The sequence below is a fragment of the Lissotriton helveticus genome, chromosome 3_1 (assembly GCF_964261635.1).
Source record: "Lissotriton helveticus chromosome 3_1, aLisHel1.1, whole genome shotgun sequence".
NCBI classification, from domain to species: domain Eukaryota; kingdom Metazoa; phylum Chordata; class Amphibia; order Caudata; family Salamandridae; genus Lissotriton; species Lissotriton helveticus.
In genome coordinates this window covers 288407644-288431963 of record NC_136061.1, presented here as the reverse complement: position 1 = coordinate 288431963, position 24320 = coordinate 288407644, and the positions used below count along the sequence as shown (strand labels likewise).

Genomic DNA, 24320 nt, shown 5'->3' with positions numbered 1-24320 from the left:
GCCTGACTGAATATTGATGGGCTTTCGCAGTAGCCTTGAGGAGCGCACTTGAAGCGGAAACTTCGTCTTCCTAAATTAAATCCGAAAATATCTCTACTCTCCTCAGCAATCGGGATACTGAAGAAGGCGTTCTTCAGGTCAATCACCGAAAACCAATTTGCTGAAGCTGGAACCATCGTCAATAAAGCAGTAATGTCGGGGACAACTGGAAACTGTGGGATAACTATCTTGTTTACTTCTCTGAGGTCGATCACGAACCTATACACAGGGGGTTGTGAAGGATCAGTACGTTTTAAGACGGGCAAAACTGGACTGTTACAAACATTTCCTGTTGTTTCTTCGATGACGTCTTTATCAATCAGGTCATAAACAATCGTCAATAACGCCTTTTCACATTCGCTAGATATTTTGTATTGGGGAATACGTGGCAACCTAACGTTGGCTTTCAACGTTATGACATATGGTGCTATCTCCAAACGACCTACATCATTAGAACCATTTGCCCAGAGTGCATCAGGAAGACACGACAATTCAGTTGCAATATTTTCTTTCGACACATACATGGGGGAAATGACTTTCTTACCGAAAGTAAGTTGTACTCCTAATGGTGAACAGTACAAAGTCGCATATAACCTTTTTAGCAAATCCAATCCTAACAAATTTTCACCACAACCTGTTGTAAGAATGAGGGGTGCCTCTAATTCGCATGGGCCAATAGAAAGAGATACAGGACTGGAGATCGGGTTTCTAACAGGGGCGCCAGAGAAACCTACTGAGACATTCATTTCGCCAGACAAAGGTGCGCCAGGAAGTTGCGAGTGCATGATAGAACTTTTTGTAGCACCAGTATCCAGCAGAAATGGCTCTGACACTCCTGAGGCTATTACCTCGACATAAGGTCCATTCTGATCTACTGGAACTGAAACAACTCCCTCTCTTTGTCCATGGCTGTCCTAGCAATCGTTACCCTCGTATTCATGTTCGGTGTAATAGTCGTCAGCATAGTACTGAGCTGACCTGGTCGACGCATTATTCTGTTGGTCGAAGCTGTTCATCGAATTCTGAGGCGTAAAAGAAGTTGTATTCTGCGTGGAATTTCCACGGCCCCTACCTCTAGGGGCATGTTGAACACCTCTTCCCCTTACACCCGAAGCACCGCTCAAACGTCGCGCAAGAGCCGGACAATTACTTTTAAAGTGACCCTCTTCCTTGCAATATGCACATTGATTCGGGCCATAAGCAATACGCTGGTGGGAAAACTCGTTTCCTTGCGCGTTTCTCGAATACTGATGTTGCGGTTGATAACTGGGCTGACTAGCCGTACGAGGCGGATAAGCTTGCTGGAGAAGAACTTTAGTTTTTAAATCTTTTGTCTTTCTGTCTACTTTATCTAGCTCGTCTTTGCGCCTATTTTCATAGTACTGGGCTGTAGCTAAAATTTGAGCTGACGTAGAGACAGCCCAAGCACTCTCTGAATCTTTCAATTTATTACATAGTTCAGGGATTAAATTATGTACGAACTTGTCTACAAACAATCTTTGGCCATCCTCGGTAGCCATATCCTGACCACTATGATCGGTGAAAGTCTCCTCGAATCTTGTGAAAAAGTCAGACACATTCTCATCTTTCTTCTGCTTGCATGCAGATAGCTTGTCCCAGTTTACGCGTACTTCAGGCATTATTGTTTTCATGTATGCAATAATTCTACCGGGAAGTTCAGCTATTAACGGCTCAGGTTTAGAACCACCAATTTGTCTAGCATCTATAGCGGCAATGTTCGCCCATGAGTCACCTAGTTCTTGGGCATGGCGTATTTTGCTCCATAGAGGATGTGGAACAACGTTTCCAAACAGCATGTCTATGTCCGCTAAATTCATTATACATGAGCTTGCAGTTTGCGATAACTCCTTATAATACCCAGTCGGGTTTTTACGAGGATCAGGCAATGTCTGCTTGAGCGCCAAGACTTCGGATCGTTTCCAGGGGACATGTACCCATACACGCTGGAAATGAGGCAGAATTGGCGGTACTACATTTGCATCGCCTTCCCTCCAAACCGGAGGAACCTCTCTCATGGGGTACTGTCTCGCTCTTTTCCTATCTGATACGTCGTCTTCGTACAATGATCTAGAGACGTTTCCTTTACTCCTATAAGAGAGTAATAACTCTATTGCTTTCTCAACATCTCTGCCTGTACTCATACCTTCGTGGAACTTAAAGCGTGTATGCCATAGTTCGTTCATTGTGTATGTGGGATCATTTGTCTCCAAATCTTCGCCCAGATATACACACATTTCTTCGAATACATATCTCTGAGTGGGTGCATTCCATTGACGGAAAACTTCCATAACAGACTGAACATCATATCTAACAGTATCCGTAATCCATTTACGGGCTAGTTCATTTAGCACTTTTCTTTCCTCGTAATCAGGCAGTTGACTACGTAACTGTCTATCTTCTGTTTTAGGGGTCGTCTTAGGCGACCCGAAGAAAGGTGAAAGCAGACCAGTGACGGTACCTGTCACTCTTTGTCTAATAGAAGGAGAAGCTTGCGGAGGAGCAAGTGCATCGGAAAAAACAGGCTGAGGCAAAGAAGAAGTAGAGGCAATAGTAGAGGAAGTTGAAGTAGTAGCAGACGTGGTATCATAGACAATAGCTGGAGCTGTAGGCAAAGTCGTAGAAGTAGATGGAGTAGGTAGTAAAGATGGCGGCCCTTGAGAAGGCTGCGCCGGAGAAGTAGGAACCAGCTGAACAGTAGCTGGCGTGTGTGCAAAAGCTGTGTTTCGTGCGCCGGGGCGTGGTATGGAAAAACGCTTTGCCGTTGTAGTAGCGTCTAACGCATACGGTGGAGGTGAGCTTAATAAGTGGGACATTAATGGATCTTTCTCGGATCTTTCCTCTTGACCTTGTCCCTTATTTGGTAACATCGGGTAGCATTTATCTACTGCTAGTTTCTTGCTCCTAAGTATTTGTTCGCTTTCTTGCTCTTCCTCGTTATCCCTGTATGCAACGGCAGCTTGCACCATCGACATACCTCTTTTATTCTTTTTCGCTAACTTTATTTCTTTCTGTTTGGCTTCTTTGCGCCATAAGCGAAAAGAGTCAAACATCGCCGGCCGGGCTTTTCTCTTAAATAATTTGACCTCTAGGTTATCTAATATTTCTGAGTCGAAACTACCATATTGGGGCCATTTTAAAACACCATCCTTGCGGGTGTATTTTATCCACACTTCATTATATATGATAGGGCCTACGCCGTGCTTTACGTAGAGCTCATATGTTGGAGTTCCAATCGGAGGAACCGGACAGGAATCCTCTAATCGGGAGTCCTTACTATAACCAAGACAAAACAAGTTTCCAAGTCTGCTAAAACCAGGCATCTTTGCTCACTAGTCTAGCTTCAAACTTCAAAGGATTATCTGTTACGATATTTCTCGTGAATTCACAAGTCCTTCGGCTTTTGGGCTTGCAAGTACCAAATCAAGGCGTATCTCAAGGATACCAAAAACTAAGGACAAACTAAGGACTGGGAGACGCTCCACTTATACTTAACTGAAGTATTTGAAGATCGGTGACGTCGCTAGAAGACTCGTCTATCGTTTCGCTCTACCAAGGATCACTGGGTCCAAAACAAGGCGATAGTCAGGGCAGCAGTCCTTCGTAGCCGTCGGGACGCGGGGACCCTCGCAGCAAAGACCTTCGGAACCACGTCGACATACAGGGGTCGCTGAAGTGGCTGGCCGTCCTCCGGAATTTTCACACGAAGCTCCTCACGAACATCTGGCTTGGACCGTCGCCGCTTGATACCGCCCCGAGTTGGGCGCCAACTGAGGTAACGGGTTTTTAGGAACCCATTTGGTGCCAGGGGATAACACCCGAAGACCTCTGAGTTCTCCCTGTTCCGGACCACAGAAACACGGAGTCTTCTAGTCGAGTCAAAGATCGAGTTTTATTGTTAGCTACCAAGTAACAGGTGTCCTAGAAGCACGACGAACACGGGTCATGTGTTCTCAGGAGACTGTTCGTTTTTACAGAACCAGCCTTCTCCTTATATACAGAAATAATAGCTGCAAGCAAGAATTCTTGAGTTTATGATATGGCTATACACATATTTCTACAATAATACGAAAGAGCGGAGTCATGTAGGCAAGCCCGTATTTTAGATGTCCAATGTGTGATAGATTACTCTGCCAAGCCCGGAACTCCCATCAGATATCGATGAAACCCCAATAAAGGAAGGCACCTCCTAGTCCTAAAACTGGCCATAAACGGGGAACAGGACAGGTGTGTGTTTGTAGAAAGCATGGTTTGTATGTAGTGAATGGTTTGAGGAATGTTATGTATCGATGCTATCGCATTTGGCCACTGGGCGAGGGGCTGCCCAAACAGGTTTGGCTAAAGGCAATGGAGTCAGTTGGGACAGGTCAGGGGGAAGTCAGGGAAGGAGGATGTGTCCTTTTAGATCAAGCTCGACCTTTAATTGACTTAACATGAGGGCAAGATGTAAGATGGATGCCGTTCACAAAATGGAGTCTAAGGGGTAGGGACGGAAACTACGATTTGGGGGTATTGGCGACCCTCGATTATGACGCAAATGCATGGGAATGATGCCCTAATCATTATCGGTTCGCTGACACCAAATTCGTCATGGTACGTTGATATTTTGTGACACGGGTATTGGACCTTGATATCGGGATGACAACAGGGTCCAGATTTTCAGAACCACAGGGCGGAAGCGGGTCATCCCTAACAGGACCCCGCCAGCTCCTGTATGGAACCTCAATGTGGTCCTCACCAGGTTGATGGGCCCACCTTTTGAGCCTCTACATTCATGTGAGATTCAGTTCTTAACGTGGAAAGTGGCTTTTCTCATTGCTATTACGTCTCTACGACGTGTTAGTGAGCTGCAGGCGCTCACTGTACAAGAGCCATTCATACAGATTCACTCAAACAGGGTGGTGCTGCGCACTAACCCTAAATTTCTTCCTAAAGTGGTTTCGCAGTTCCATGTCAATCAGACCATTGAACTGCCCGCGTTCTTTCAAAACCCAGAGACAGTGGCCGAAAGAATGCTCCACACTCTTGATGTCAAACGAGCTTTGATGTACTACATCGATAGGACCAAAGACTTTAGGAAAACACAACAACTCTTTGTTGCCTTTTCAGCCCAGCACAAAGGCAACCCCATTTCCAAAGCAGGTATAGCCAGGTGGATCGTTAAGTGCATTCAGATTTGCTATCACAAGGCTAAGTGCCCTTTGACGGTCCCTCCCAGAGCCCACTCCACTCGCAAGTTGGGGGCCTCTATGGCTTTCCTTGGTAATATCCCTTTGGAAGATATTTGTAGAGCAGCCACATGGTCTACACCACACACATTTACTAAACATTACTGTGTAGATGTGCACTCCAAGCAGCAGGCAGCTGTAGGGCAGGCTGTTCTTAAAACACTTTTTCAGACTTCTGCAGCTGGCACAGGCGGCCGCCGTTAATGGAGGGACTGCTATGTATTCTATGCTATAGATATGAATTCAGCAGCCCACATGCCTCGAACTGAATATGCTACTTACCAGTATGCATCTGTTCTTGGCATGTAGGGCTGCTGACATTCATATCGCCCGCCCTCCTCCCCGGCGCCTTTAGCGGCTGCAGACTTTTTTACACTTACTCTTAGCATGGCCATCGCTTACAGTGTTACACTCCATCTTTGCCACAATGGCTAAAAACAATCTGAGGATGGAGTCGATGCCCATGCGCACTGTAGTCCAGGGGAGGAGCCACCTATCTCGTGATACTTCGAAGACTCTTCCAGGACAACAATGTGCAATCATCCGGACCCAACACTAGGCGGCGATCTATGCTATAGATATGAATGTCAGCAGCCCTACATGCCAAGAACAGATGCATACTGGAAGTAGCATATTCAACATTCTACTTCACCACTTAGTGCCCCCTGTTGGCAGAATCTAGTTCCTAGAACAGATGTGTGCGTAGTAACTCCTCCACGTTTGCACAGACTTTTGCATGGGTGCCTCGTTTTGATTTTTGTGTTTTTTAAGTCTTTGGAAGCAGCCATGGTGCCTAAAAATATTTTGTCCTCTGTTTGCATGAACATGTTGAATTCTTTTTTTTAATTTTTTTTTTTTTAAATACAAATCTTTTTATTGGAATTTTCCAGTTTAAAATCCCAGCATGAGGCAAAGAAGACGTCAACACCTAATAAACAATGGCCCTTCAGCCAACCCTCCTCATCAGTTCCATTACAAACCAATAGAAATTGTGAGACACTGGCTTAGTATATGGTGCACACTTCTACACTTATGTAGGTGGGCACCCTGCACTAATCCAGTCAACCTTTATGGTGAATTTAGTGGTCTTAGACAATCTTAGAAAGCTCTTTAAGTGATAGCTGTGGAGAACAGCCTTCAGGCTTAGTCCAGAAGGGGTGTAAAGCAGCTTGTTTTACCAGAACATAATCTTATGGTTATAGATTAAGTGAAAAAGGACCACACATTGTATTTATAAAAATATGTATTTATTATAAGACACTCACTAACACATACAGATATCTCCTAGCCGGAGATATACACAATGCAGACAATATTGTTCAATAGAAACAGGTGAGTAGCACAAATACACAGTGGTCGCCAGGGGAGACCAAACCATATACTAAAATAGTGGAATGCAAACCATGACTCGAGTCAAGACTATACGCAGAAGATGTAGACGTGCGGGGAACCCAAGGAACCACCCTAGGTAAGTAACAAGGAACCCCATGGAGGCCGTGTGCAGAGTGGGAACATGACCAAGGGCTCCATACTAGCCAATGGGTAAATTGCCTTGCAATTTTAAAGAAGAATGACCCTTCCTGGTGGACCCTGAAGAAACCCTTTGGAAGACAGAAGGTTGGAGAGCCACCCCACCCGTGGATACTCTAGGAACCAGGATACCTACACCAGGGAAGCCGGTTGCATAGGTGTGAAGTGTTGTTGAAAACTGCCGGCAAACTCAGTGGAGAACTTCAGGATGATGCCACTGTTGGAGAAGGTGAAAGTGTCTGGTGGAACCTAAAGGTGGATTCAAGTCGAGAAGTACCTGCAAGCAGAGCTGACAGAGACTATGCCACTCGGAAGGGATCCAGGAGGCACAAAAGCTGAATGCCCACCGATGTAGAGTGCTGCAGGAGAGGTGAAGATGACCTTGGGGCTGCAGCTGTGCAGACCAGGCAATGCTGTGAAAGACCTGGAGCTGTTCACAAGCTGTCCCATGTTGGATGTCGAGAGTTGAGCGGTCGGTGCCCATCAGGAGCACTAACAAGCCTTGGCAACTGCATACAATGTGGAAAGCGAAGAAGGTGCAGTGCCAGGACCAGCAAGGTCCAGGTGACTCACCACAAGCAGGGGACTCAGGACAGGCCCTCGGCAATCAGGGGAACCTACTGAAATCAAAGAAGACCCTCAAGAGGACCCACAGGCCTGAGGTACTGGAGTCGCAAGAGGACCTCGAGCAGCTCACGAAAGTTGCAGGCCCACGGTGCAAGTGATGTGGTGAGGACGAAGATCTTGGTCACAGGAGATGCTTGAGGTTGGGGCTACTGGGAGCCTGAACATCTTCGTGGAAGGAAGCCAACAAGCCTTTGCAACTGCTGTCTGGGTGCACAGGGGTTTGGTTCCTGAGCTCTAACAAGGGATACTGGCCTCAAACGTAGTGAGAGGACAGGGCAGAGCTCGAGGGATGTCAAGAATCACCACCTGTGTTGCTGAGCCTTTCGAAGTCCGTGGGATCCCAGGATCAGCAGACCGGTCAGCTTAGTTGCGGTGCCTGCAGATGCAGGGAAGTGACTCCTTCACTTCAAGGGAGATTCATTCAGGTGTCTTGGATGCCCACAGGCCTCAAAAGCTTCCAATATGGATCACATGCACAGACGAGCAGGGCGACGAGACCATGAGCAGCAGGAGTCTTCGTAGTTGCAGCCTTGAAGCCCAGAGCGAAGTCCAGAGTACCCAGTTGGTCGAAGAAGTGGTGTCTTGAAATGAATCTTGTCCGACGACGAATATAGGGACCCACCCTCAGATAAGCCCTTAAAGGGTTGGGACAATTCAGGGTTCCCTCCCAGGGGAGGGGTCTGACAGTAGGAAGGATACTCCCATTTCCTTTGTCCAGTTTCGCGCCAGAGCCGGAGCCAACGGCTCCCTGAGCTAGTTTTAACTGGACTATGCAAGCAGGACACCAAAAGGGCCCCTCATGCAGACTGAGTGGCGCTGGCAAGCGCTCCCACCCTGCCTGATACACTGAACCCTGTCTGGGAGGTGGTCACACCTCCCTGTGACAGGATACCTATTGTTCTGACTTCCACTGTTCGAGCTTGGCTCAGCAGCAGGAGAGCAGAATTGTGTCTGTGGTTGGCAGGACCCATGTTGTGCTCGGGTCTAGAAGACTGGTACCGGGAGCACTGAGGGTCTCCCGGAAGAGCTTTACAGTGCATGGAATCGTACCTCCAACACTGTTTACGGTGTGGGTTGTATGATTCCAACATGTTTGATACCAAACAGGACAGGGTTTGTTACAGCCAGTTTAGAGATGGTCATCTTAGGAAAGAGGTGTGGTGCAGCGGCCAGTGCAGCTGACTCTGGAACACTGGGGCTCATGGTTTGAGCCCTGGCACCGGTGGCAGGTTAGCCCAGCACCATGTGACTCTGGGCAATATCTTGCTTAATCTTTCTGTTCGTTCTTTACAAATACTGGTATTTCATTTCATTTCAATCTATTGTAATGGCTGATGCAGTTACAGCCAGGGCGAATGGAATTCTAAGTTTGTAGGGGTGCTCTGGCCAGGAAGGAGCACCCTGCCTTCACAGGATTGAAAGGCCTACCTTAGGGGTGACTTACAGTTTTAAGGGCAGTGACCTTAGATATAGGGAAACCTATATATTTCGTAAGTGGTGCTAGCACAAACTTACACAGACCGCAATGGCAGACCTGCAGTTACAGTTTGAGTGGTCTCCCATGGGTGGCAGAATACATGCTTCAGCCCATGGGGGACCCCTGGTGTACCTATGCCAGTGGTACCTCAGTACCATGTACTGGGGACTGATAAGGGTACACCCTTGTCCCATCTGGGGGGTACCTAAGTACTTACCATAACCAATTTAGGGGAGAAAGCACAGAGGCTGTAGTCCTAATTAGCAGGATCCCAGCCAGACTAGTCCGAAACAGCATAGCACCATATAAAAAGTCGGGTTAACCATAGAAGCAGATCTTACGTTCCTACAAGTATTTTGTACTTTAATGTTGGCTGCTCAGCCTGGTTGAAGGTCCCATGGTAACGGAGCTGCACTCCAAGACAGATGTGAAACAATTTTAAAACGGACAACATTTCTTTGCTATGTCTGAAGCTTGCTAAAAAAAAACCACCAAAGTTGAATACACAGCAAAATTAAGGTAATCCAGATATCAAAAGAAAGTGAAAAGCTAGGGTAACATGCAGATCGGATGTATATCATCACACACTTTTCTGGATCTCAAGTGGATGATGAAATCACAGAAAGAAAACAACGTAACATGATCACATATGTAGTCTTGAAAGATAAGAAACCACCAACAAAGTCCTGCTACCTGGGCTGCAAGGAACATGTGGCTTCTAGGCAACTCACTCCATCGAAGAGGTCCCTAGGAGACCTTTAGCCAGCTGTGCCTTGGGATGGTCTTATTGGTCATGGGGCTCCACCTCCCCTCACAGCACATTACAGCTACCTCCCTGTCTGTGGCCACAGTTCAGATACACCCATGCCAGGTCTTGATCCCTGAATAATCACAAAGATAATATTCCTATCTGAAAGAAACAGGTTAGTATTAGATTCCTTACCTTAGAATATCCCCAGGCGTCAGTCTGGATCCGGAAACTTTTGCGTAGCAGTACCCCTGCGCGTCGGCAGGCGTCGTCTGCAGGCGTCCCCTGCGGCTCCGCGTCCGTCGTCGGCGTTGTGCGCCGTGATGACGTCGCTGGAGTATATAGACGCCGCCTCCGCGCGCTGACGTCAGTTCTTCTTTTTTCCGCGCCAGTTAGCGCAGATCCGAAGAGCAGTACTCCGGTCTTTTGACCAAGTTTTTGATAACTCTAATCTTTCTTACGGTGCCGGTAGGATGCCCGGTTTCAAGAGTTGCGACGGGTGCGACCGCCTGATGTCGGTCACCGACCACCATCGACTCTGCCTCCGGTGTCTGGGCGCGGACCACGACGTGGAATCCTGCGTCGACTGCCGGGCCTTGACTAGTAAAGCTAGGCGGGAGCGGTCCCGCAAGCTGCTCGAGCTCCGAGTGTCGGCCCCGCGTCGAGAGCGGTCCCGGTCCGGTCGGAGGTCGAGGGAGCGGTCGAGGGAACGATCGCGGAGCCGCCATTAGCGCTCCGTGAGTCGCCACCATTCCTCCGGTTCGTCAGGTAAGCGACACAAGAAGTCGGGGCGTCATCATCGTACCCCCGACTCCCCCCGACGCCCGCGTGATGCGGCCGGGGGTTCGGGTGGCCCCACCCCCGCGGCCCCGCGTGGGTTGCCGACGCCGTCTGCCCCATACCCGTCGGTCCCTGGGGAAGGCGCGTCGCGCGAGGAGATAGAGGAGTTCCTCATGGCTGTGAGGGCGATGTCTCCTCCGGCGGGGCCTACGGCGCCTGCGGGCCCATCTGTCCCGTCTGGGGGCCCGAGCGGTTCGGGTGCTCCGGCCCCGACGCCGCCGGCGGCTCCGGCCCCGGCGCCGCTGGGCCCTTCAGGGTCGTCGCCGGCTGGTCAACCGGCCTCTCCGGCACCGATTCCATTGGGCCAACCCGTGGTGCCGCCTCCGCGCGGCGCCGTGACTCCGCCGTCGGTTCCGGCCGGCGTCGGGTCCCCGGCGCCGGCGCCGCGCGGCGCCACCCCCGTTCCCTCTCTGACTCCTGACGCGGAGTCGGACCGGCATCGTCCGACGCCGAGTCCGGCGCCGTTGGGGCCCATGGGCTCCGAGGAGCCGGTCTATATCGTCAACCCGGACTACGGCGATGAGGACGAGTATGGTGAGGGTTGGGAGGGGTCTGAGGACCCTTTATCACGAGCCTGCCAGTATGACGTAGACTGGGTAGGGGACTTAGGTGATGCCAGTGGTCTGGACGAGTCACCCAACCCTGGGTTTGTCTCGCCATCCCCTGTGGCGTCGGAGGCGGGGGCTGCCTATTCGGTGGTCCTGATGAGGGCTGCCAAGGCCTTGCGCCTTGAGCTCCCCGTCGCCAAGGTCAAACCTAACATTCTCACCGAAGTGTTTAAACCGCAGTCATGCCCTCAGGAGCCTCTGCTGCCGTTTAATGAGGCCCTGACGGATGTCCTTTTGGGCACCTGGTCCAGGCCCGCTTCCGGTGCACCGGTTGACCGGAACGTTGCCAGGCGTCACCGTCCGTGTTCGGACGACCCTGCCTTCCTCTCCACCCATCCCTCCCCGGAGAGTCTGGTGATCCAGGCCTCCACTTCACAGTCCGCATTCCCGTCGGCCCCGCCCGATCGGGAATCGAAGCGATATGACCAATTTGGCAAAAAGGTATTTTCGTCTTTGAGCGCTGGACTGCGGTCTTGCAATACCGCGTGCCTCTTGGGCCGCTACACCCACTCTCTGTGGGATACGGTCGCGGAGTGTTTGCCGCAATGCCCGCAGTAGGTGCGGGACAAGCTCAACCAGGCCTTGGTTGAAGGCCGGGACGCGGCGAGGTATTCGATCAGGTGTGGTCTTGACACGACCGACTCGCTGGGACGGGCTATGTCCACGACGGTGGCGATTCGTCGCCATGCTTGGCTGAGATCCGCCAACTTCTCGCCGGATGTCCAGAATGCCCTCATGGACATGCCATTTGATGGCAGTCGCCTATTCGGTGACAAGGCGGACAACGCGCTTGAGCGCTTCAAGGACTCCAGGGTCACGGCCAAGTCCTTGGGTCTTTCGACCCAGCGCCAGCAAACGGGTTCGTTTCGCCCCTTTCGTGGCCAAGGGAGGGGCGGTCCCACGCGTGCTGCCAGCCACGCGCCGCAGAACGCTCCCCAGCGCAGTGGCGGCCGTGGATTCCGCCGTGGTGGCGGTAGGGGGCAGCGGCGAGGTCAGTCCACACCTCCCCCCGCAGCAGCCTCCAAATCTTCCTAGTCCGAGCTTTCGGGCTCACGTGACGCCAGTGGGTGGCAGGGTTCGCCATCACCACTCCCGCTGACGCGCGAATACATCGGACAGGTGGGTGCTGCAGCTCGTCCGAAGAGGCTACTCCCTCCCCTTCGAGTCCACTCCTCCAGCCATGCCACCGCAGAACCACCGTGTGTCGGGGGACCACTTGACACTTCTGCAGGAGGAAGTTACGGCCCTCTTGGCCAAGGGGGCCATCGAGCGCGTTCCTGGGCCAGAAGTAGGGTGTGGTTGCTACTCCCACTACTTTCTGGTGCCCAAGAAGGACAAAGGAGGCCTCCGTCCTATCTTGGACCTACGGAACGTCAACGGCTTCCTCCGGAAGGAGAAGTTCAAGATGTTGACTTTGGCTCAGGTCTTGGCTGCTCTAGACCCACAAGACTGGATGGTAGCGTTGGACTTGCAGGATGCGTATTTTCACATCCCCGTCCTGCCGGCCCACCGGCGTTACCTGCGGTTCACGGTAGGCCAGGAGCACTTTCAGTTTATCGTGCTCCCCTTCGGCCTTACAAGCGCCCCACGGGTGTTCACGAAAGTGATGGCGGTGGTCGCAGCTCATCTGCGCCGGTTAGGGGTTTCAGTCTTCCCCTACCTCGACGACTGGTTGTTGAAGGCGGGCTCGCCCCAAACAGTCGTCCACCACCTTCAGATGACGGCAGACCTCCTGCACGAGCTGGGGTTTTCCATCAATGTGCCGAAATCACACCTGTGCCCCTCTCAAAAGCTCCTTTTCATCGGAGCGGTTCTCGACTCGGCGCAGTTTCGGGTTTATCCTCCGGAACGGCGGGTCCGGGATATTCAGGCTCTGATTCCCATCTTTCAGCCGTTATCCCGGGTTTCGGTCAGGTTGACGCTGCGGCTTCTGGGGCTGATGGCCTCCTGCATCCTACTGGTGCATCACGCCAGGTGGTGGATGCGGGCTCTGCAGTGGGACCTGAAGTTTCAGTGGGCCCAGCATCAGGGCAACCTATCCGACCATGTCCTGATCTCGGAGGGCACTGCGAGACAGTTGCAGTGGTGGCTTACGGACCGCGATTGGGTCAGAGGCAGATCCCTCTCCCTTCCCCAACCGGAGCACGTAGTTGTGACGGACGCGTCCCTCCAGGGCTGGGGTGGCCACTTGGGAGAGGCGGAGATCAGAGGCATCTGGTCTCCGGCGGAGTCCCGGCTCCATATCAACATGTTGGAGCTGCGGGCGATTCGCCTAGCTCTGAAGGCATTCCTCCCCTTTGTCAACGGGAGTGTAGTGCAGGTGTTCACGGACAACACCACCGCCATGTGGTACTGCAACAAACAGGGCGGTGTGGGGTCGTGGACCCTTTACCAGGAGGCTCTGCGCCTCTGGCAATGGCTGGAACGTCAGGGCGTGACTCTGACGGTTCAACACCTGGCAGGTTCTCTGAACGCCAGGGCGGACGAACTCAGCCGTCGGTGCCCGGTGGATCACGAATGGCGTCTGAACTCGGACGTGGCGAACGGCCTCTTTCAGCAATGGGGAGAGCCTTGGTTAGATCTATTCGCCACAGAAGAGAACGCGCAATGTCATCAGTTCTGCGCGTTGGAGTTTCCAAGACTGCACTCGCTCGGCGACGCCTTTCGGCACGAGTGGAGTTGCGGTCTGTTGTTCGCCTTTCCGCCTATACCACTTCTGCCCAGAGTGCTGAAGAAGATCAGGCGCGACCGGTCCCAAGTTATCCTTGTGGCTCCGGACTGGGCTCGAAGATACTGGTATCCCGAGCTACTCAGCATGTCAGTCGGTCCCTCGATCCGCCTGCCCCTTCAGGAGGACCTTCTGTCGCAGCAGCAGGGGACGGTCCTCCACCCGAACCTGTCCAGCCTCCACCTCCATGCGTGGAGATTGAGCGGCGACAGTTGAGGCCATTCGACTTGCCTCCTGAAGTCTGTGATGTGATTCTGGCAGCCAGGCGTCCCTCCACAAAGTCGGTATACGCCTGCCGGTGGAACAGATTTGTGGCATGGTGCACAGCAAAGGTTGTGGATCCCCTTTCTGCCCCTCTTTCCGAGGTTCTCCTCTTCCTTCTTTCTCTTGCCCAGCAGGGCTCTGCTCTGGGCACTATCAAGGGCTACCTTTCTGCCCTTTCCGCCTTCTTAAGGCTACTTGATCAGCCATCTTTATTCAAGTCCCCTATTGTACTGAGATTCTTGAAAGGCATCACGCACATGTATCCACCTGTTCCGTTCGTGATGCCTCAGTGGGACTTGAATCTGGTTCTGACATTCTTGATGTGTGCTCCCTTTGAGCCGCTTCATTCCTGTCCTCTCCGTCTTCTCACTCTTAAGACGGCCTTCCTGGTTGCCATCACCTCTGCCAGGAGAGTGAGTGAGCTCCAGGCTCTTTCTGTCAAACCTCCTTTCATGTCCGTCCATCCTGACAAGGTGGTTCTTAGGACTAGGCCTTCTTTCCTGCCCAAAGTAGTTTCTGCTTTTCACATCGGGCAGTCCATCACCTTACCCTCCTTCTTCCCGCCTCCGCATCCTTCAAAAGATGAAGAGCGGCTCCATCGTCTGGACCCAAAACGTGCGCTTTTATTTTATATGGATCGCACACGCCAGTTCCGGGTGGATGACCAACTGTTTGTTGGCTACGTGGGTGAGAAGAAGGGAAGGGCGGTACAGAAACGAACCATCTCACGGTGGGTCGTCCTGTGCATCAAAGCATGCTACTCTTTGGCTCGGAAGGAGCCTCCTGTTGGGCTGAGGGCCCATTCCACTCGGGCCACGGCGGCTACTACTGCCCTGGGCCGGGGAGTCCCTTTGCAGGACATTTGCCAGGCGGCTACGTGGGCCTCGCTGCACACCTTTGCGAGGCACTACTGCCTGGACAGTCAAGTCCGGAGGGATGGCTTCTTTGGCCGTTCGGTCCTCCAGGACTTTCTGGTGTAGGTTTGTATTGGTTCGCAGACCCACCACCGGGGTTGGTATTGCTGGGGTATCTATTCTAAGGTAAGGAATCTAATACTAACCTGTTTCTTTCAGATGAACAAGTTACTTACCTTCGGTAACGATATATCTGTAAGAAACAGTAGTTAGTATTAGATTCCTTACCGCCCCACCCATCCTCCCCGTTCTGCGAACTGATACCTAGGGTTAAGGACATCCCTTTCAGGGCCCTAGTTTCAAATGGCACCAGTGTTAGTTCTCACATGGCTCTGCGTGTTCTGGCGCGGAAAAGCTGTGTGCAAAGAACTGACGTCAGCGCGCGGAGGCGGCGTCTATATACTCCAGCGACGTCATCACGACGCCGACAACGGACGCGGAGCCGCAGGGGACGCCTGCAGACGACGCATGACGACGCGCAAGGGTACTGCTACGCAAAAGTTTCCGGATCCAGACTGACGCCTGGGGATATTCTAAGGTAAGGAATCTAATACTAACTACTGTTTCTTACAGATATATCGTTACCGAAGGTAAGTAACTTGTTCCTCTGTGCCACAAACCATTGCAATGCCCTGAACCATGGGTCTTCAACTGTCCCTGACCGTACATACTTCTATATAAATATATAGATGTGTGTAATGGAGACATATGGATGCTGTAAATATCACCCTTGCCCAGTGCCTCAATTGGGAGTTTATCTGTTGTTGCGTTGGTTTAAAACAAATACTGGTTGCTAGTTCACAGGATAACCAGCACATAAGAATTACTGAGTTATTAACAGACCTTTTGCACGTAAATCTATACTAAAATCACAGTTAACCTTAAATCGAGGCAAGAAATTCATCATTAAGGTTGCTGAGGTGCTCCCTGCTTTGACCTTGGTATTCTATACAAAAAAGGTATTCAAATGTCACCATTGCTTGTGCTCATACCCCCTCAGTACTTTGTGCATCTACATGCAACTGTCCATTAATTCTCTTTAACAAAATACTCAATTGCTGTATTTTTGCACAACATAAGTTTCTGTTATTAAGTAAAAAAAATTATTTTGTAGCAGCAATGCAAAAGAAACCAAAAACCTATTCTTCGGCTCTGATGGATCAGATTCCAATCAAATACCTTATTCGGCAGGCGCAAGGACTTCAGCAGGAACTTGGAGGTAAGTTTAGGTGTAATATCTGCTGCAAATTCATGCTTTGTACTTATTAAACACGTCTTTTTTGTAGCTTACATTTATATGTAGACACGTGAGCTTTAAGTTGTACTTTCTCCTTAATTGACTTCATTCTCATGTTGATAACTAAGCTCTTCATTAGCATTTGAAACTGCTGGAATGATGAGGCCGAGAAGTATCTTCTGTTTGCACGACATGCATCTTATACATTTTACTTGGTCTTTTTTGTTGTACATGGATCTTGCCCTTTGTTCATCAAAACACACATGCCTCTTACTTTCTGTTCATCTTGTCTTAAACTCTGACAGACAGAATAAAATGCAGGCAAGCAGTGCATATCTTCTGAGTTTAAGGTTATTTTTCCCTAACTTGCAGAAAGTTCCTAACAATTGACACCTCTTTCTGTACAGTGACTGAACAAAAGCAGCCTCTTGTATTGTTTTTCTCTGTGTACAGTGTCATTAAATGAAATTCTGGTTGGCGGGTGATGGATTTCAGTTGAGGTCAGTTGCTGTTATTTTCCCAACCTTCGAACTACAGGGGAAATATGCAATGGAGCATGTACCACACAAAGAAAAGAACAACTGAGTATATTCAACATACTTCCTAATTCCAAAAGTAGACGAAACATTACGACCAATATTAGACCTAAGGTTTCTAATCAAATTTATAAAAACACAAAGATTCAAAATGACTACACTGCAAGGCGTGCTACCTCAATTGCAAGAAGGGTATTACATGGCCACAATAGACTTGAAGGATGCATACTTGCACATCCAGATGAGCAAAAGACACAAGAGGCTGTTAAAATTTGTGATGTACAAAAGACACTACCAATTCAAAGTCCTTGCTTTTGGTCTACATTCGGCACCAATAGTGTTTACAAAGTGCTTAGCAGCAGTAGCTGCACATCTCAGAAGGCAGGGGATTCATGTTTACCCCTGCTTGGACGACTGGAAAGTAAGAGCAAACTCTTAGTCTATGCAAGCAGCATATACAACAGGTGATAGAGACACTAGTTCAACTGGGGTTCTCCATACATTGGCAGAAATCATCACCAGAGCCAGAACTCATAGAGGTGTTCTTAGGCGCAGAAATAAATACAGTGTTAGGGAGAGCATTCCCAAGCGAGAAAAGGAGATCAGCCTTATTGAAGGAAACTCATCTATACCAGAAGGGGCATCCCCTGACAGTGAGGGCTGTGGGAAAATTACTGGGAATGATGGCCTCATGCCATCCCAATATTCGTCTACACAAGAGAGCATTTCAGGAATGGCTCCAGACACAATGGTCACAGGCAACAGGGAGTTGGGAGGATCTAGTGGTTGTCACATGGCATGGTGGAACAAAACAAACATAGCACAGGGGAGACTTTTCACACCTCAAACTCCAACAGTGACCATAACAACAGATGCCTCCCTAATAGGATGGGGAGCACACATGAACAACCTCAAAGTGAGGGGATTGTGGACACAGCAGGGTGCAGTGAAACACATCAATATCTTGGAGTTAAAAGCAGTATTCTTTACCCTTAAAAGTCTTTCAGAAAGAGCTCTACAGGAAAAGGGTATGATACAAACAGGCAACAACAATGTTTTACATAAACAAACAAGGAGGGAGCCAGTCGGTAACACTCTCAAAGCTAGCTCAAGAGATTTGGAGATGGTCAATCACAAGGGGAATAGACATAATAGCAATGCACCTACCAGAAAAAGACAATATAGAAGCGGACAGACTAAGCTGGCAAACAACATCATACCACGAGTGGTAACTAAATCAAACCGAACTGCAAAAGATTTTCAGGAAATGGGGGACACCACAAATAGACCTATTTCCAACACCCCACAATGCAAAATGCCAAAACTCCTCCTCCTCCAGGTGACCTTGCAGTCAGTCCCTAGGGAATGCGCTATGGATAGATTGGTCAGGGATATTTGTTTACGCTTTTCCCCAAATACCATTGCTGAACAAGGTAATCAATAAATACAGGATCAGCAAAATGACAATGATTCTCATCGCACCACAGTGGGCCAGACAGATGTGGTTCTCAGAAATAATGGAGATGTCTCAAGGAACAATGCACAAACTTCCAAAAAAAAGGATGTGCTAACAATGCAGAACAGAAAAGTATGCACCCAGAACCAGAGAGCTTAGGCCTAGTAGCATGGCTCCTGAGGACTTTGAATTCACACATCTCAAACTACCAGAAAGCACAATGGCTGTTCTAAGAGAAGCTAGGAAACCAACAACAAGAAAATGATATAAAGCTAAATGGAAAAGCTATGCATAATGGTGCCTTCTAAGAACATTATAAAAGAAAGAACTGTGCTAAAATATTTGTCACATTTACTACAAAGTAAATTATGCTATACATCACTAAAAGTACACTTAGCAGCAAGTGTAGCGTATACAAGAGGCAAAACCGGAAAACATTTCTTCACTTCACATGTAGTCAAAAGGTTCTTAGAAGGGGCAAAAAGAATTGCACCTCCAAAAATGGTGCCAGCACCAACATGAACCTGAACATAGTTCTAGCACAGACGATGAAAGCCCTGTTCGAACCACTACACAAAGCAACACCACGAATGCTCACTCTTAAGACTGCCTTTTTAGTGGCAATAACATCCCTACATAGAGTTAGCGAACCCCAGGCACTAACACTACAGGAACCTTACTTCCAAATACAGGACAGATCCTCAATTCATACCAAATGTGGTATCAAAATTCCACATAAATCAGAGTATACAAATACCAAGTTTCTTCCAACATCCAAAGACCAAAACGGAAAAAGCTTTGCACACACTTGATGCAACACAAGCGGTCATGTACTACATTGTCTAGTTTTCCTGTATTCCTTAGTTCTTTCAGTTATTTGTATCCTTTGCAAACAGTAACCAAAAACACTGTTGCAAGATGGATAGTGCAAGCCATACAATTATGCCACAGGCAAGCAGGACAAATCTAACAAGGTGCCCCGTGGGCACACTCAACGAGAAAGAAAGGAGCAACTATTGCATTTCTAGCTAACACTCCAATTCAAGATATCTGCATGGCTGCAACATTCGCTTCAGTACACACATTCAGATAAACAAAGAAGATAAACAAAGAAGCATAAGTAGGACAAAAGGTCTTGCAACATCTATTCACAAACCAAAGTTCATCTACCATCCAGCCACCACAAGACTAGCAAACCGCTACAAAGTCTATGCACAGCATGTGAATCCAGAAAAGATTCACGCTGCAAAACTAGTAGTTTCTTACCTCTCTGTGTAGTTTTGCAGCTTGAAGAATGTTCTGGATTCACTAGCGAACCCACCTTCCTTCACTAAGGAAAATGACAATAGGAGGAGAGAAGAAAAATAGATAAATAATTCGAAGAAAGCTTCCAAAGGTGGGAGCTTCCTGATGAAGCCCGTCTACGTCACAGAAGAACACCAAATGGTGGTATGTTGATGCCCACCCCTCAAAAAAAAAGAAATACTACAATTCCGGACTCAACCATTAGATGGAGGAATAATGCACAGCATTTGAATCCAGAAACATTTTCAAGCTGCAAAACTACACTAACCGGTAAGAAACTATTTGTTTCCTAAAGTTGGTGTGGAACTTTTTGAGTTGTGTGTCTCTTATGGGTCTGTGCACCAAACGTCTTACACTCCTCTGTGTTGGGCCAAAGGCTGCTCACCCACACTACCACTAATAGAGAACTTCAGGTTTGCATTGAGCCCTGTACACTTTGGGGAATCTCTGGACTCTGGGCCCAGCTTCCTACAGTTCCCGTATGGTGACTGAATACATGCTGCAGCCCCTAGGTAACGTCTTTAGTACCCATGCCCTGGGTACCATTTACAAGGAACTTACATGGGTGCTAAAGGTATGACCAATTAGGGGAACAGTTTTATGTAATTAGATCTGGCACTAAGGAAACGGATAGCAGGATCCCAGTGCACTTCTGTTGTCGCTGTTCTCCTTCCTGCACCCTCCGGTGCAACAACTGCAGCCTGTTTGCCCAACCGAGTAAATCATCTGTTAAACTTTTAAATTCTTTACTGTAGGAGGATAAGAACTGTATATATGCCTGCTTGAAATCAGAGCAAGTTTATTTACAAAAATAAGGAAAATGTGATATTTAGGGTTTCCACTTATTTGCAATGCGCATTTAATGCCAAGCCTCTCACTTACATGGACTCTATAGGTTTTCTGAACACACACATGAATCACAATACTTAACAAAAAAAACAAAATGTTAATACTGTAACTGCCCACCTCTCTTGTGAGCAGAATACATAAGGCCTCAAAGAAAAAGTAACTTTCAGACGCTGAGCTTGCTTAATTAAGAATCCTCATTTAGTGATACCATACATTAGAAATCCAAATACGTCATAGCCAAAGCAGCCTATATTTAACATGGGCAAACAAAATGGCAACAGCTAAGCAATACGGTGTAAGCTAGAACTACAAGATTTTTTTACATTTATTTTTATTATGTTTATCTGAAAGAGACTATTAGTTATAGATTCCTTACCTTGAAATTACCCCAGGCTTCAGACTGGATCCAGAGAATTTTTCTTCAGCAATACCCCTGCGCATCGGTAGATGGCGTCAGTCGACTCCGCGTCCGGAGTCGTGGTCGCCGAGATGACTTTGTGGTGCCTACTTGGACGACGCCCCTGTGCGCTGATGTCAGTTCTTTCTTTTTCCGTGCCAGCCTAGTGCAGATCCGGAGAGAGCTTGCCCCTTAGTAATGGTTTGGCTAAACTTTTTTTGACTTTTAGTTGATGTCTTTTTTCGAGTCTTTGACTCCTGGTGCGTCAGGGATATCCCATCGTCGGACCGGATTTAAGCCTTGTGACTCCTGTCACAAACTGATGTCTGTGACGGATCCGCATCTTGAGTGCCTTTGGTGCATGGAGTGCGACCACGACCCGAAGTTGTGCTCCGACTGTCGGGCCATGAATCCAAAGTCTTGGCGGGAGCAGTCCTGAAAGCTTTCGGAGGCCCGGCAGTCGGCTCCACGTCGTTCCCGGTCTCGCTTGAGGGGAAGGGCACGAGACCGGTTGCTGAGCCACCACACCGTGTAGATCTTGGGGACTTGTTAGACCCCACTTGAGAGACTGCGGACCTTTTCGGCTTACAGTGACCTGTGATACGATTATTTTTAGTATACCATGCCCCCTGAGCCCCCACTTTTTCACTGGGCTACTACACAGGGCCCGATTCACCGCCAATTCCTAATGCTCATAATCAATGACGTTTTTATTGACTGATGTTGCACTGGTCCGGAATATTTGTACTGCTTTTGCTGTTTAAAAATGAAAAATAAAGTGTGAAAGAAAAAAGTTACAGGTGTCCCTGATATTGTTAACTTAGGTAGGGAGTTGGGTTCAGGGTATTTACAGGCTTGTTTAAGGTTATCTTGTAATTTGCTTTGCCGAATTTGCAGATGGCATCCCAGCAATTGATGCTAAACAATCTCCTTTAAATCTTCTAGTTTCGAAGGTTCGTAGTAAGGAATAGTAGTGAGGGGGGCTAAAAATCTCAAACTACACTTTGTAGTACGTTTCGTACTGCTACAAAATGTAAGGTTTTTCGATACTTGTGTGTGTGGAGCTCTCCGCCCGCGGAGTCTCTGCACTTGTAAGTGCAGATTTTAGTAGTAAAATTGGGAGGGATAGGGTGTGGTGGGGGAAAAAGGCAGAACTAATACTAAGGGGAATGAAATTAGGGAGGAGTTTAGGGAGGATCGGGGAGGGATTTTACTCTGAGGGCGGGGATATGTAACTCATACTTTTGTGGGAAGTTTACACTTGGATTGTATGAATATCTAAAGTAGTAGACTTAATACAAAGTGTAAACTTATTCAAAAGTGGAATTTACTTTTATGAATCGGGCCCTGTATTTAGAGATGATTCATGTGGCGAATTGTAAGGTTTAAGCTTGTTGTGGTCTTGCCTACTTCTATTTTCCAAAATTAAAGCATATTTCCAGATTTGAGTTATGTACAACTGATGACACGCTTAGCTTGAATAGGAGTCAGGATGTATAAGTTATGAACCAACAATGGAATTGTCAAGAAACTGTTTTTCTAAGTAAAATCAAATTTGCTGTGTGTTTTAGGGTTACATTCTGCTTTATTGCGGCTTCTTGCAACAAACTACCCCCATCTGTGTATCGTGGAAGACTGGGTATGTGAGGAAGAAATAACTGGGACAGATACATTGCTCCGAAGGATGCTGCTGACTAACAGTGCCAAAAACCACTCCCCCAAGCAGCTTCAGGATGGTAAAATCCCTTTTCTCTGTCTCATAAAATTTTCACTAGCCCAGTGTTATATGCAGTTGTGACCCGCTGAAAAAACTAACTTTAGTGTAATGTAAATGTAATGTAATGTGTGCCTTACTTGTCACCAGCGTACTTTAATCTTTAAATTCAGCCATATTGCCAAATTATTGTAATGATATGTGTCGATTTCATCATTGTAAGTGTGGCATACTGAATTGGAATGTCAGTGTGGAAAAAGAATAACGTTTTGTAGGTGTTTCAGAATACCTGGGGAAATGGTCATTCAGATCCACGACTAGAGTGCTATTTTTAATAAAATATTTTCTATACATCATTTTTAAAATTAGATCTAATAGAACATTAACAGTTTCTAACATTAACTCTGATAGATAGGCCTATTTGGCAGACATTAAAGGTATTTCGGTGTGGGCAACCCATTACTCATCATCTTGGTATCCTGTAAAGTGATTGATAAGTTATATATTTAATTTCTCACTTCTCGTGCTAGACATAATTCCAAAGCCTAATTTTACTTGAGGGAGACATGATTTCAATCCATTTAAATTGCACAGCCAGTTTGGAGAACGGAGCCATCTGGGCTCATGTTGTTCATGTTTTCATTGCATTTGGTTAGCGCTCCACTTTTTTATTGCCCTGCTCAGCCCCGGAGACTGTTTTAGGACGGGGTATAGTGGTTGGCGAGGCATAGTGGTGACAGAATACTCCGACTTGCATGGATGTCCTATGTACTTGCCGACAGCAGAGCTTTGTGCGACCTCACCTGCTGCAAGAGCATGCTAGTTGTGTCGGACTCGAGGAGTGTGTAGTGTTGGCAGAGATGGGCTCTCCGGTGCCCCTTTGGCCTTGTGTGGGGCTAACCCAGCTGATCTGTGTGGCCTAACTTGGTAGAATATGCTGCACAATATTCAGAACTGGATAAAAGCTTTTCCTAAAAATGCTGCTATTTATATAATTTATTGAGTGACCCTCCCTGAGGATGTATTAGTCTTATTCCCACCAAGGCCCATTTCATCTTGATATTGATATTGGGATGGTATGGACAATCAAATGCACACCTCTCTCACTTCCCTTCATGTCAATCCATGCAAAGTGTAGCTACAGAATTGTGGCAACACGCGTAGAGCATCTTGCTGCTCACACTCAACACTAAAATATTATCCACACAGGCCAAACTCACATTCTTTCAACAATAAATGACCATATTAAAAAGCTCAAGTGTATCATTTTCTCACTCTTCTTCTACACTTGTTCAAGCACAGCGACATACGACTAGATAAGAAATAAGAGCTGTACTCTGGTCATCGCTCATGATACCAAAACACTCCCACTGAGACCACACTACAAATCTGAACCATTTTAACCATGCATAACCTATGGAGTGGCACACAACCAGTCTGTCAAAGCTCTTCACTGCTAAATACATTTAACTACAATACAATACTTGCGTCCAGCGTGGTGCTGTCCATCATCAGAATAAAAGCAAGCCCCAAACTTGTACTTGAAAGGTACACTACAAAATAAGAGAAAAAGTGGCTCAGTGCCCACAAGAGATTTTTGTTGCAGGTACATGGATTTTATTTTTTATGTGTACCAAAAAATAAGCAATAGAGAAAGGCAGACAGGCAGATTTAGGCTCTTCTCTATTTCCTCAGCCAATATGTTTTTATGTGTTTACAGGTTCCTAGTACTGTAGTGCTAAATGTGCTTAATAAAACCTAGAATTGCATGTTGCTGCCGATTTCAGCGGAATAGGATAAGAATA

At 47.9% G+C, this 24320-nt stretch overlaps 1 protein-coding gene across 3 annotated transcripts in view; it reads left to right on the top strand.

Moving 5' to 3' along the window:
• INTS2 (integrator complex subunit 2) overlaps nt 1–24320 on the top strand; it is a 280966-nt gene that overhangs the window by 124339 nt on the left and 132307 nt on the right. For 2 of the 3 annotated variants that reach the window (XM_078679818.1, XM_078679820.1), the window contains 2 exons: nt 16136–16240; nt 22373–22537. In XM_078679818.1, coding sequence (XP_078535944.1) covers nt 16136–16240; nt 22373–22537 — 270 coding nt within the window. The remainder of the gene's footprint in view (nt 1–16135; nt 16241–22372; nt 22538–24320) is intronic. The other variant, XM_078679819.1, reaches the window with a different exon arrangement.